The sequence below is a fragment of the Cyprinus carpio genome, unplaced genomic scaffold, assembly GCF_018340385.1.
Source record: "Cyprinus carpio isolate SPL01 unplaced genomic scaffold, ASM1834038v1 S000006762, whole genome shotgun sequence".
Taxonomy (NCBI): domain Eukaryota; kingdom Metazoa; phylum Chordata; class Actinopteri; order Cypriniformes; family Cyprinidae; genus Cyprinus; species Cyprinus carpio.
The window spans coordinates 870,780-886,390 of record NW_024879359.1 but is presented as its reverse complement, the minus strand read 5'-3'; the positions used below and the strand labels follow the sequence as shown (position 1 = coordinate 886,390).

Genomic DNA, 15,611 nt, shown 5'->3' with positions numbered 1-15,611 from the left:
TTTGCAAGTCTTTCCACAGTGATGGCACATGAAAGGCTTATCTCCCAAATGGATCTTTACATGACTCTTGAGATGATTCCTGTCTGTGAAATTTCTTCCACACTGATGACATATAAAACGGTTCTCTCTTGAGTGAATCCGCATGTGGTGACAAAGGGTTACTGTAAATCTGAAACTCTTCCCACACTGACCGTGATACTTAACGGCTTCTCTGTTTTGTGGTTTATGATGTGGGGTTTGAGGGTTTATGACTTCTCTCCAGAGTGAATTCCACATTGAGGACACAAGTGTAAGGCTTCTCTCCAGTGTGAACTCTCATGTGGCTTTTTTTAAGACTCGCTTTTCGAATGAAACCTTTTCCACACTCCTGGCAGGCGAAAGGGTTTTCGCCAGTGTGAATTCTCATGTGGACTTTAAGGCTTCCTTTCTGAGTGAAGCTTTTTCCACACTGTTGGCAGGAGAATGGACTCTCTCTAGTGTGAATTCTCATGTGGACTGTTAGGTTTCCTTTTCTGTTGAAACATTTTCCACACTGTTGGCAGGTGTAAGGGTTTTCTCCAGTGTGAACTCTCATGTGGGCTTTAAGACTTACTTTTTGACTGAAACACTTTCCACACTGCTGGCACGTGTAAGGTTTCTCTCCAGTGTGAACTCTCATGTGGACTGTAAGGTGTCTATTTTGATTGAAAATCTTTCCGCACTGTTGGCAAGTGAAATTACCTTTAGTCGCTGTCTTTTTAGCTTTTTTTCTTGACAAAGTCTTTTCAGTCTCAGAGCAACTAAAAGCTTTTTCTTCAGCCATGAAATCATGTTTCTCGTCTTTATCTTCTTTTTCATTTAGGTCTTGATTCTCCTCTTTCAGTGCCATCAAGTCTAAGATGAAAAAAAAAACACCAACACCAACAAATAACCGCTGTTTAATGGTACAAAACAACAGACATCAAATAAATTAGAGATGTAAAGCTTCAAAAGCAAAAACATGTACTGTATGCTAGATCCTATACACACTAAGCTACTCCCAGAACCTCTTCACCATATTGTTAACTCTTAGCCTTCTTTAGGACACGTCCCACATACTTTAATTATAAAAAAAAGCTACCATCCAATAAAAATTAAAAAATTGGACCCAGAGGAACTGGTTATGTATTCAACAAGAATTTAATTTTATTTAGTTGCTCCTGAATTTCTGCATTAGGTGCATTTAGCCTTAAAGGGTTAGTTCACCCAGATATTAAAATTATATCATTAATGACTCACCCTCATGTCGTTCCAAACCCGTAAGACCGCCGTTCATCTTCGGAATACAATTTAAGATATTTTAGATTTAGTCCGAGAGCTTTCTGTTCCTCCATTGAAAATTTATGTACGGTATACTGTCCACGTCCAGAAAGGTAATAAAAACATCATCAAAGTAGTCCATGTGACATCAGAGGGTCCGTTAGAATTAACTGAAGCATCGAAAATACATTTTGGTCCAAAAATAGCAAAAACTACGACTTTATTCAGCATTGTCTTCTCTTCCGGGTCTGCTGTGAGCGCGTTCACAGCACTGCAGTTTAGTGATATCCGGTTCGTGAACGAATCACTCGATGTAACCGGATCTTCTTGAACCAGTTCACCAAATCGAATTGAATCATTTGAAACAGTTCGCGTCTACAATAAGCATTAATCCACAAATGACTTGGCTGTTAACTTTTTTAACATGGCTGACACTCCCTCTGAGTTCAAATAAACCAATATCCCGGAGTAATTAATTTACTCAAACAGTACACTGACTGAACTGCTGTGAAGAGAGAACTGAAGATGAACACCGAGCCGAGTCCGATAACGAACGAAAGATTGATGGTTCTCGAGTCAAGAACCGTTTATGTCGGACGGCGTCGTCGATTCTGAGAACGTGATTCGCATGGAGCAGCTGATGATACAACCTAACTGGCTTTGATGATGCTGAATGATTCTGTCCAATGGAGGAACAGAAAGCTCTCGGACTAAATCTAAAATATCTTAAACTGTGTCTGACTTCGAACGAAGTCAACGTTTCGCTCGTTATCTGGCTGCGGCTCGATGAACAGAGGCCTTACGGGTTTGGAACGACATGAGGGTGAGTCATTAATGACATAATTTTCATTTTTGGGTGAACTAACCCTTTAACGTCTACATGAAAGCAAGATTTTAGTTTTGCTATTTAGTATGAATATGTTAGTGTTAAAGGGATTGTTCACCATAATTTTCATTTTTGGGTGACCCATCTTTCAGAACACAAAATTTTAAGATATTTAGTGCCGAATATTTGATGAAATCAGAAAGCTCAGAACTTTCTGATAGAACACAAATTAAGATATTTTTGATGAAATCAGAGAGCTCTCTGACCCTCCCATAGACAGCAACACAACTGCAATATTCCCAGGTCCATAAACATAGTAGTTAATTTGGTATAAGTTTCTATGTTACCATTTTGCGAAGCAATAAGATTACTTTTTGTGCGCAAAGAAAACAAAATCATTTATTCAATAATTATTCTCCACTGAGTTACGTCTTCCGCCATTTTGGAGAGTATCCATGAACATAATCTGAGTAATCAGCGTTGTTTATGCTTAGGAGAAAAAGCCGCACGTATCGCGTATACTCTCTGAAATTGCGGAAGACGGGACCTCGGGGGAGAAGAATTGTTAAATAAAGTATTTTTTTTTCTTTGCGCACAAAAAGTATTCTCGTAGCTTTGCAAAATTTAACTTGAGCCACTGATGTCACATGGACTGTTTTACCAATGTTCTTACTACATTTATGGACCTGGGAATATTAACAGTTGCATTGCTGTCTATGGGAGGGTCAGAGAGCTCTCCAATTTCATCAAAAATATCTTCATTTGTGTTCTGAAGATGAACGAAGGTCTTATGGGTTTGGAACAACATGAGGGTGAGCAATTAATGACAGAATTTTCATTTGGGGGTGAACTGACCCTTTAAGGTTATCTATAAACTAGTGTGCTCCCAAAACGAAAATTTGCATTTAAAAAGATATAAGCATTCAAAAATTAAAGTCTCTCACTCCCCGCCAATATGGATCAATGATTTTGATGACATCACCCTGCACTTTAGCTTCTCATCAAACTTTCTGTCCAATCAAGTTCGTTATTTCAAATGAAGACGTGCAGCAGGCACGCTCATAATGGAAACGATGCAGCCGCAGTGCAACACACTCATTTTTCCAGATCCCAGGCGTGTCCACGTTCCCAGGCGTCAGAATGCATGTTAAGTGCACCACAGGTCATGTGACAAGAACCAACCAGTCAGCTTCATCCTTTTCTGTAACAACATTGAAAGCTCAGCCAAGATGAAGGAACAGCTGATCATAGCTGTATATGGATAGCTATTTTTTAAATAAATTTAGTAGCAGAGCTACTGCGACTGATTTTTTGTGCTGCAAATCCATTTATCCTTTGTTGAAACTTTTGCTCTTCAAGGAGAGCGCAGGTCATGGTTGCTTAGCAATGGCAGACACCTCCGGAGCACAAGCGCCTAAAGGCTTAGAGGGAAAAAAAGCAGAAAGTGGCGTGCCTAAGCGTTTTCCACACGCTTTTTAAGTGCGATATGTGAACGGCTCCTAAAACGACTGCGGATGAAATAGGTCACTTATTCACAGAGTTAGTATTTTCTGTATGCTGAATGGTGCGTAGTGCGCTATATGGGGGATATGGAATGCTTCAGACAGTATAAATATGCTTTCCATTGGGTCGAAAGAAGTCTGGTTTGGCATTGTGTTACACGAACCGCCGCAGTGTGCAGACAGTCTGCTCCGGTCCAGAGACACGAGCATGGAGCAGATCATATGCATGAGTCGCGCAGACCACAAAATGTATCTGACCCATTTGAATTCTACACATAATGCTATATTTTAAACCAATTTGGATCAGATTAGGAGGAGAACTGGTTAGACAAACAGCACTGACGAGTAGAAGAGATAACACCGGTGGCCCTGCACCAACATAAATAATACAATATTCAAACTACACATCCTCAGCATCATGTATGTGTATGTGGGATGTGTTTTGCTTTAGTAACAGTTTAATATTGAATCTAAAGAACTAATCTATTAGACTGTGGCTGTCATAAGCTGTCAAATGCAGCTTTACCAAGCTCAAAGGCTCTGGCCCAAGCTGTGATTTAAACAAAACTCTATTGGCTATTTTAAAAAGGGGGCGGGGCTGCTCAATATGTCCCACCCTGTCTTCCTGATTCAGTTGAAATTACGTCATCACATAGCATTAAGCTGCTTTTTTTAAGGCACTTCAGTGGATCTTTAAGAATTTTGTTGTGAATGCACTATAGACCGATCTCAGATCTACCATTTATGTCCAAAACATTAGAAAAATAGTGTTCTCTCAACGAATGTTCAGTTTTGCTGAAAAACAATATAGAGGAATTGTGAATAATTTTAGGAATTAAGTCACATTGTAGCTTATTCTGTGCTTATGAAAAGTTTTCTTTTGACAACATAAACTTTGACATTCTCTTGGATAGCTTGAGAATTATGTTGCCATTTGTGGACAAGCATTAGCACATTCAGGTCCAAGCTATCCAACCATTACAACTTTGTTTGTATGAAGCGACACCTCGTCAGACACAATTATGGAGTGGCACAAGGCTCAGTATTAGGTCCTTTGCTTTTCTCTTTGTATGGGTTTACTAATAGATATATTATTATCAGTTTCCACTGTTATGGCAGTGCTATTCTGTTTTATATTTCCTAACAACCTGACAAAACTGCAAAACTCTTAAGTTGGCAGAGTATTTTAATGATAGGAAAGACGGAAGAGGTGGTAATTTTTTGAACCTGTAACATTTCTAGGTGGAAGAAGAGTCTAGTAGTTTCAAAATACAACAGATAGAGAGCTTACTAGATCCAAGCAATATAATCAAGCCCAATTTTATCAACACTAAACTAACTGCATGCTGGGTTTAAGATTGACTGTTATGTCCTCTATATCTTTGTTGTTTGCTGATATTGTTTCTCCGTGCATTTCTTTTTCCTTCTCCTTGTGACATGGCTGACTGCTATCAGGTGTCTGAATTGATCTCTGATTGTTAGCATGTCATTTTTTCTTTCTTGTCACATTGCTTGTTTTGTATATGTTTGCATGAGCCCACCTGAACTATAGTGCTTTCTTTTAAAATTATTTATTATTATTTTAAACATACTGTTTTTTTTAAATGCCTGCTGTTGTGGTCTCATGATATGATGTGTCTAAGCAGAGGAGAAGTAGCTAATTTACATTTTGGGAACTAATGCCAAGAATATCCCACAAGTCTGCTGCCACATAGAGCTCAGTGTTGCACCAGCCATTTAGAAGTTATTTTATAAACTGTCCTCCCCAGAGGCTTAGTTAATACTAGCTAGTTTGTAACAGTGTTCCTTTTTATAAGCAACATACAGTCATGGTCAAAAGTTCTGGCAGTGACATAAATTATGTGTTTTGCAAAGTTTGCTTCTTAAGCTGTTGTGGTGTTCACATTGTTTCTAGATTATTGTTTAGAGTGATCAGATGCACTTCATTGCCAAAAAATAATTAACCTTTCACAAAAAAAAAAAAAAAACTAAATAAAGATTGATATCAAAACGTCCTGCAAGAGCGACTTACTCCAATGATTCATGGGCAGTTTTTTCCAGCATGATGGAGCAACATGTCACAAAGCAAGAGTGATAAGTGCCTCGAAGATCATTACACTACACTGAAATTTTGGATCCGTGGCCAGGCAACTCCCCGGATCTCAGTCCCATAGAGAACCTGCGGTCAGTCCTCAAAAGGCGAGTGGACAAGCAGAAAGCCACAAATTGTGATCAACTCTGAGAACTAATAAGGCAAGAATGGATCGCCATCAGTCAGGATTTGGCGCAGAAGCTGATATCCAGCATGCCAGAGCAAATTGCAGAGTAGGGGGTGGGCGGCTCGATCTAAATATCGATAGTATCGATGCCAACACTTGTATTGGTATCAGATCGATACAATTGTAATTGAATTGATATTTTAATTTAAATATCTCTCCTCTATGTTCATTATACTTTACTTGTGTCTTCTACCTCTACAATCCTGAGCAAACGCTGCTTTCACATCCTGGCCCACTTTAATACTCCTCCACTGATCTATATTAGCACATTGATATATTATTGAATTGGAGATCAGGGGTGCGTTTGCTGTTAGCAACTTAGTTGGTTGGCAATGGGAAATTGCATTGCAACCAACAAAGTTGCTAACTTAGTTAGCAACTATGGTTTTGGGAAACGTACCCCAGGATGGCCAAGAGGAAGAGAAGCGTTGTGTGGAGCTATTTTACGGCACTAAATGATAATACTGCAACTTGTGATCACGTGTAAAAAGAGCATTGATACTGTGGCAACACTACAAACCTATACAAACACATGACAAGGAAAATGCTGAGCTACAAAAACGAAGAAATGAGGAGGGAAATCCATCCACTTCCAGACCCCAGCACAGAGACAGAGTTCGTTGGGAGAGTCATTTCAGAGAGGCAGAGAATACCCAGGGAGCTTGTAAGAGTAGGCTAATATTATGTTAGTCATGTCATATCACATCTTCAGCATTAGTTAGTGTGAGATTGCTCAAGAATAAGACATTCTGCGAAGCTGAGAGCAACCTGACTAACTTTAATTCTTACATTTAGACCTGGGCTATATTCACTTCCGCCCGCCCCCCTCTAACATTAGATTACACTTGTGCAAATGTGTAAAGTCGTAAAACAACACTTAAAATTATTAATTTTAATTAATTTAATTAAAAATGTAATTGATTTAAATGTAAATAATTAATTATAATAATTATTAAAATTATAAAATAGGCCTACAGCCTAACGGTGTGCTAATATAATGTCTATTGTCTAGCATGACAAACACCTATATTGAGCTGTTGTCTAAGATAAAAATGTAAATATGTTGTTGTTTCTCAATAAAAACCTCTGACTTCAGCAGGGGACAGGGTCCAGAAGGGGGCTCAGGGAATGTAATTGCACAGGTATATTTGTTCTTTGTTTGTTCTTCAGTAATAATTGTGTGCCCTTTATTTCACTTTATTTCATTTGCTTTTTAAACCAGAAAATGGGAGAGATTTTTGTTATTCTTTATTTTTTAAAAAAAAAAAAGACTGTAAAGAATTCATTCTACAGTGCCTATAATACCAAATTTTGCAGTATCGCCCACCACTATTGCAGAGGTTATGAAGAACAAGGGTCAACACTGTAAATACTGAATCATTATATATTTATGCCAGTAAAAGCCTTTAAAACGTATATGCTTATAATAGTTTTTCCGTATACCATAGACCCGTATAAAAATCTACAAATACTGAAGCAGCAAACTTTGCAAAACACAAATTATGTTACTGACAAAACTTTTGCCGACTGTAGATTCAATTCAAATTGTAAACAAACAGTATTATAATATTTACACATGAATATGAAACTAAATGAAATTTCTTTAATGGCTACAGTGTTTACCTTCAATGATCCAACAGCATCTTTTTAATTCATCTGACATTTTAAAAAGGGTCAAATGATTGAGTTCAGCTTTGAGAACAAAAACCAACCTGTTTGTGTTTCAGTTTCTTCATGTTTCACTCTGAACGCTTCTCAATCTTCACTCTCCTCTTTAATAAATGCCATCTTTATAACATTCACATGGATCTCAGTTGCTTCAGCGGGGTGTTCTTCTGCATCATTGGGCACTGTGTCATGTTTGGAATGAAAATAATGAACAAAAAAGCCAAACACTATTTTAGTTTTTTAATGTTAGATAAAGCATTGCAATGTTATATCCCATAATATATAATTCGTTTTACAGTTCTTGTAAAAACTATAAAATTACAGCAACAGATGCAGGAGCGCGGCGCAGCCTTATGACATCACATCGCCAGAACAAAATAAAAGTCCCTGCTGCTGTTCCAATTCGCATACTATCCGTTCTATATAGTGTTCGAAAATATAATTAGTATGTCCCAAATCTCAGCTGTGTTCGAAATCGCTCACTCGTTCACTCATCCACTAATCCCTATATAGTGTATGGCAGTTGAGTGGACTATATCAGGAAGGAGTGAACAAATGAGTGAACGGATTCGGACGGTGACGAATACACTGCGCGTGAGACTTGGAGCTGTTGCAAAAACATTGTGATATGTTATTTTATATTACATGTACCTTATTTTAGAAAATAATATTAATAGCAATAACACTAAAATTACTTTATATTATAATTATATATACCTCCGCGTCAGCTTTGTGGTTTTATATATGGTATATTATTAAGTTATTATGTTCATAATCATTAAATACTATTAAAACACTGAGAACAAAAATAAACACACATTAACACATGTTCATAATTTTATGTATTTATTATTTTTCGTATCTTGACACTCTCCTGAGCAGCGTTTTGAGCTCAGATAAGCTAATGGTCGTAGAGCGCCCTCAGGCGACCGATAATTTTACATTTTTAAATTATCAACCAAATTATCATCATTTTTGTAAGTTAATAACGATGCCACCTCAGTAAATTAGTAAAGTATTAAACTGAGTTATTGCCTACATAACATATTTTAATATAAATATCTGTTTGAAATAAACGTTAAAGTAGAAATAATAAAGATGTAAACGACATCTCTCATTCAAACTCGCTCTCTCCCGCTCTCGCTTTCAGCTTGCTGGTTCTCCGCATTGGAGTGTGGCAAATAGTGCTTCAGCAAGTGTGATGCCTTGTCCAAAGCCCTGTCCCAAATGGCACACTCCGGACTTGTGGACTTCCTCAGAGTCCACACTTTTGTGGCGATGTGACGTCATGTAGTGCAGACCTATAGGGCCCTTGGTGCGAGTCCAAATTGCGGTATTTGCGGTTTGAGAGCGCATGCGCGTGACAGGAAGTAAATCACAAGACTGTCCAGGGGTCTCATTTATAAAACTCTCTGTAGATTTCATCCTAAAAGTGTATGCGACGCACAAAAGTTTTCAAATTTATAAAATCATGCGTACGCCAGAACCTGCGCAAAAATCTTTTCCACCTAGTCTCCTCCCCGAAATCACCATACAGTATATGGAGCTTTCAGTGCCTTCTTTTACTATGCATAACCTCATCTGCATATAATTTACATGCATAGTCCCATCTATGTGACACAGTGTTTAATAAGACATTAAGGAAATATGAGATGGGGACGATAATGCCATTTGTGCCATACACATTAATTTGTATTGCTAAAAATGATCCATTATCCTTATGTTTTATAATAAATATATGAAAATATCCATAAAAACAAAATGGTTTAAAGTTGTTCGCAGATATATTTTAGAATAGAGTTGATCTCATTCCTTTACCCTGGCCAAATAGTGTTTCAATCGTTTAAACAATTCAAATAAATTTAAATGTATGCAGTTTTGTGGATAAGGTGGATATGTTTTGGATATTTTTTGTGTATTTTTATTTGTATATGGTTATTGCAGTGTAAATATAATTGTCTGGTTCTGTTGATTATTTATATAGCATTTTAAAAATTTTAGTTGCATCCCATTAGGTAATGAAAAGTTCATCCTCACTTGAACACTTGGGCCAAATACAGGAGATACATCATATAAGTAGTCAAGTGATAAAGTGCAAAAAGCCATGAAGTGCGGGTATTTGGACAAGGCATATATCGGTTGTACACTCGAAATCTGAATGAATTTTGGGCAAAAAGTAGTGGATCGAATGTAGGGAATGAAGTCGTTCACTCAGAATTCGGACCTCACTACACAATGGCTGACACCCGATAAAGTGCACTATATAGTGGATAGGGAGCAGTTTCGGACACAGCTATAGTATGTTTTAAAAAGTATACCACAGATTCACGGATGGTCTACTACTTCCAGTTAGAATTCGAAGTGCAGATCGATGCACAGAATGCACTTTTCATCAGGTAGGTGTGGCCTATTTGAGAGTCTGAATAGGTCAACGATCATGCGCAGTTAGGGAAAAGCCTACCTGTCCTGATCGCCCAGTCCCTTATGTCAGATTACATTCATACTGTTATAACTTCAAATACTTGTCCTGATCGCCGGGGTTTCACGTCAAATACCTTTTATATAATATACAGTAACTCCAGATACTTGTCCTGATCGCAGGGGTTTCACGTCAAATACCTTTTATATAATATGCAGTAACTCCAGATACCTGTCCTGATCACAGGTGTTTCATGTCAGATTACATTCATACTGTTATAAATTCAGATACCAGTCCTGATCGCAGACTTCGTGTCAGATTACAATCACAGTTAGCGTTACTGCATGTTTTAAATTTTTATGGTTATTTGTTTTCAAAAGTGTTTAAATGTACGATTATAAAACTCAAAAATAACCTGTATGACTGTCTTGTCCTTCATTATCCATCGCAGACGCTTTTCTTATTCATTATCGGAGCTGATTGCAAATGCTTGCGCAAAAAAACAACAAAAAAAAAACCCAGCATTTATTGTTTATTGGCGGGTGGCAGATTAGAGCATTACCGCAATCAACCGAGTGTGGAGCATCGATGCTTATTTACATATATATATGTAAATACACATTTTATACATATGTGTATGTGAAAGGAATATGTAAGTATGTGAGAGTAGAAATGTATGCATGTGAAAGGAGAATGTAAGTGTGTGAAAGCAAAAATATATGTATGTGAAAGGAGAATGTATGTGTGTGAGAGTAGAAATGTATGTATGTGTAAGGAGAATGTACAGTATGTGTATGAGAGTGCCAGAATGTATTATGTCTTGTATGGCCCCTTATAGTATTGATTCAGCATTTCGACACTTCCGTAAGGATGTGTTAAATTCAACAAAACAGTTTAATAAAGAATGTATTGATCTCGTGAATTACATAATTTTACTTTACCAATTTTTTTTTTATTGGCTGTTAAAGTTTTATGTGGGAATATAACATGACACACTGATCTTTTAACAATGCATTGGTGCAAAAACGCACACCTTTTGGAACAATTTCCTAACACGATTTCTCGGCTCCTACAAATACTGTCTAAACAAAATACTGATTTTGTGCACTTTTTGGTGTGCAGATATTTTTGTTTGTTTTTTAAGATTGTCTTTTAATATTAAAAAAAAAAAAAAAAAAACCTTGTTACTGTGATACAGAGTCAGAGACGTTTGGATCCATTTGAAGTAGTGATGGGTCGATTCGTGAATGAGCCGACTCTAATAGCCGGCTCTTGTAGGTGAACGACGGGAGCTGGCTCGCATATCTGAAGAGCTGACTCTATTTAAAAAAAAAATATAGCCTATAGAAATTAAATCATTATGTAATAATGAAATAATGGATGCATTTTATTTTATTTAAAATAATTGACTAATTCAAAGAACAAAAAAAATTATTATATAGGCCTAAAGGTGCACATATTCGTTTCGACTGTCTGATCAGCCTCACATTCTGTTCCTGTCAATCATACACGAGGTTTCAACCAATTATATGGCATGAGGGAGGGGCCGAGCCATCACACACACACCACACACACAGTGTCAAACTCGGAGGAGAAACCGCATCAGTCCCTCGAAAGTAAGGCAGCTTGCATTTCTGAATGCATTTCTCATAAAATAAAAATATGATCAGCATTGTGTGTGTGTGTGTTCATGCTAGTTATACAAAACATAACTAGTGAGATAGTTCATGCTGGTTATATAACATGCATGTTATATAAAAAGAGGGACCAGTTTAATCCTTTCAGTTATTTATTTTTCTTTAATATGGGTTCTATTATGTTGTTCAGATTCAGGTTCTATTATGTTTTATTTGTTGTTGTTTCTATACATTAAAAAGTTGTAATTTAAATGCAAATGTTTAATAGTATTCTTTTTTTCATAACAAATCAATGCATTTTTAAAGAAATTGTGAGACATTGTGAGTATGATTTCATTGAATAATTTAATTAAAATTGTTTTCATACCTATCATAGTCAAAACATTATTGTTTTTTTAAAGAGCCGTTTTAGAGCCAAAAGAGCTGGCTCTTTTCAGTGAGCTGAGTCAAATGAGCCGCTCCACGAAAAAAGAGCCAAAATGCCCATCACTAATTTGCAGTACATTTAATAAAGCATAGTCAGACAGGCAGTAATCAAACGACAGCCTCAGGAATGCCAGAGGATATCCAGAAACAGTAACAATACCAAGCGAGGAGATGGGAAGTCGAAGACGAAGGTCCGGGTAGGACAGCCACACCCACTGCCCAGGAGCTTACTCAGGTCCCCTTCTCCGGTGGACGATCAGCCTATTCTCAGAATCTATGAACTGCTCACTGAAGGTGTATGAGCACTGTTCCAAAGTCTCCTCACTTCTCTGTAACCATGAGTTGACTGCTGGTAGATCAGTGGGTTCGGCCGGGACCAGGGAAACAGAGGGGTTGGTATCCTAGAACACATTTGAAAGGGGTGGAGTCCGTAGAGGGAGGGCTTAAGCAAAGAGTTCTGGGTGTATTTGGCCCACATGAGGGAAGCGGCTCCAATCCTGCTGGTTCTAATGACAGCAAAAGCACGTAGGAAGCGGGTAAGTTCCTGATTGAGCCTCTCTACCTGTCCATTGGCCTGGGGATAATACCCAGAGGTTAAGCTGACGTGCTGATGTTAAGTTGCCTGCATAATGCCTGCCACACCCGAGGAAGTGAATTGGGGTCCTCGATCTAAGACTATATCTTTGGGTAACCCATATAGTCGGAAGACCTGCTATTTCAGAGCCTCGCTGTCTGCAATGCTGTGGGTAGTTTGGCCAAGGGATGAATCTGCAGGCCTTGGAAAACCAATCAACTACTGTCAGAATGGTAGTGTAACCCTGGGATGGAGGTAAATCGGTGACAAAGTCAATAGCTATATGGGACCATGGGCATTGCGGTACCGGGGAGCCGGCTGGAGTAAAACCGGCGGGTCTCTGGTGAGAGGACTCCTGACGATGTTGCAAGTGGCGCACTGATGGATGAAAGTAATCACATTGGCCTGAAGCGTGGGCACACCAGAAATGGTTTGTGACGAGGTGAGTACTGGCTGTGATGCCCGGATGTCCGGCACTGGGAGTGTTATGGACCCATTGTAATACCCTCGAGCGGAGGCAAAGTGGCACATATGTGCAATCAGGGGGGCATTCATGTGGTGACGGTTCCTCCCTCTGTGCTGCTGAAATCTCAGTCATGATGTCCCACTGTATGGGAGCCGAGGATGAGGGTCGTTGGTAATATGGGATCAGACGTTGAGGAATTAGGGGAACTATCAAACTGACAAAATAGAGCCGCCGGTATTGCCATTCTTTGAACCAGGATGATATGTAACCTTAAAATTAAATCGAGTAAAGAACAGGGACCACCTGGCCTGTCTGATATTCAGTCTCTTTGCAGGCCTTGATATACTCTAAATTTCGGTGGTCAGGTGAGCTCCCTCCAACCAATGCCGCCATACTTCGAGGGCGGCCTTCATTGCCAAGAGTTCTCTGTCACCCACATCGCCACATACGTTCAGCAGGAGGTAAGTTTGCATGGTAAGCACAGGGGAAGAGTTTAGGGAGGACTACCATGTCGCTGTGATGCGTCCACCTCCACCATGAACTCCCTGCTCTGGGTCTGGATGATGCAGAATTGGTGCTGTGGTGAATTTCTAAGTTGTTTGAACGCTGCAGTACTCTCGGATGTCCACCTCAGATGATGACCTCCACCCTGGAGGAGAGATGTGAGTGCGCTGCCGTGATGCTGAAGTTTCTAATGAATCCCGGTAGAAGTTGGCGGAACCTGGGAAACGCTGTAACTCCTTGACATTGGTGGGTTGTGGCCAGTTAACTACTGCTTCTACTTTGCCATTATCCAATGGTGACCCCCCGGCACTGATGATGTATCCCAAGAAAGATATCTGTGTTTGGTGAAACTCACATTTCTGAACCTTGGCGATAGTTGGTGGTCAATCAGGCACTGGAGTACAGCTCTCACTTCCTGTACATGAGTCTCGAACATCTCTGAATAGATTAGGATATCATCAATATAAACAATGAGATTCTTGTTAAGCATGGCTCGAATACCTCATTTACGTAATGCCTGGAAGACAGAGGGACTGTTAGCGAGCCCGGACCGTCATCACGGATATTCAGAGTGCCGGTGAGAATGCTGTCTTCCCACTCATCTCCTTCCCGGATCCAGATTAAATTGTAGGCGCTTGCGCAGATCCAACTTTGTGAAGTACTTGGCAGTGCGGAGCTGTTCTAGGGGCTGCTGGAACTAGTGGTAAGGGATAGCTTAAACTTCACTGTGATCTCATTTAGGCTGCGATAATTGATGCATAGACGTAGCCTCCATCCTTTTTTTCTTTAAGAAGAAGAATCCTGCTGATGCGGGGGAAGTAGATGGTCTGATGAATCCCTTTGTGAGCTGTTCCTTGATGTAAGTATTCGTGGCCTCAGATTCGGGTTGCGAGTGAGGGAAAATTATACCCCGTATGGGAGTAGCACTGGGGATGAGATCGATCGCACACTCACAGGCTCGGTGAGGAGGAAGCTGAGTGGCCATACTTTCGCTGAAAACTAGAGTGAGGTCATGGTATTCCTTGGGTATCCCTTATGAGATCGGGTTTTTCAGTGTGGGTGGAGCTAGGGTTGACCTTGGGTGTGAGAGGGTGCAGGCATTCCTCTTGACAGGTCTTGGACCACTGAAGAATCAGTTTCTCCGCCCATGAAATGGTGGGATTTTTGCTTCTTGAGCCATGGCCTAGGATGATGGGGTGTCCAGGGGACTCAATGTCGAGCAATTGAATGGTTTCAAGTGTGCAGCGTGCTTGTGCTTAGGATGACTTCTTGAGTGGTGTAATGAATCTTGCCAGTCCCTAGAGGGCATCCTTCTAACGCTGCCACTGCCATTCTTGGATTTACATGGAAGGAGAGAAAGGTGATGGGTTTTAGCAAATGACAGATCGACAAAGTTCCCTGCAGCTCCTGAATCTATCAATGCAATAGTATCTATTATTTTCTTGCCAAAGCGTAGGGTGACAGCTAGTTCAAAGGATTCTGATGAATAAGGATTGTCCATGAGGTACAAGCACAGGCAGTATATGCGTAACCTTCTCTCCCTCTCCTCGGTATGAGGATGAGTGTAGCTGATCTGCATTGACTCAGATTCTTGGCTTCGCGGAGAGAGTTTCTGTGGATCGGGTGTAGGTGGGGCACCCGTCGAGCTCGCATCAGTTTATCCAAATGAATGGTCAGGTCCATGAATTGACTGAGCGATTTCCCTCATCCTGACAAGCCAGTTCAGATTGCAGATCTGGATTGAGGCCATTGCAATAAAGTAGTTTCAGCGGGTCCTCCTCCCAACCCGTTTGTGCTGCCAGAGTGCGGAAGGAAAGAGTGTAATCCGCATAAAGATCCACCTTGGCGCAGGGAAAGTAACAACTTGCCTGGCCCCTTACCACTGGTGGGTGCTCGAATCACCTCTCGGAATTGGCGGAGAAACTTTCGTATGAGGGAAATGACAGGTGTCCCCCCCTCCCATGGCGCTGTAGCCCAGTCCAGAGCCCTTCCAGTCAATAAGCGAAGCATATAAACTAAACTGGCTGTCCTC

General features: G+C 39.8%; 1 protein-coding gene across 1 annotated transcript; it reads right to left on the bottom strand.

The window, feature by feature from the left end:
* Positions 1 to 223: 223 nt before the first annotated feature.
* On the bottom strand, positions 224 to 7,727 carry LOC109072752 (gastrula zinc finger protein XlCGF49.1-like). The gene is made up of 2 exons (XM_042755985.1): positions 7,598 to 7,727; positions 224 to 873 (listed from the first exon to the last, which is right to left on the bottom strand). The coding sequence occupies exon 2, from the start codon at positions 866 to 868 to the stop codon at positions 224 to 226; it is 645 nt and encodes a 214-aa protein (XP_042611919.1). The 5' UTR covers positions 869 to 873; positions 7,598 to 7,727.
* Positions 7,728 to 15,611: the final 7,884 nt, after the last annotated feature.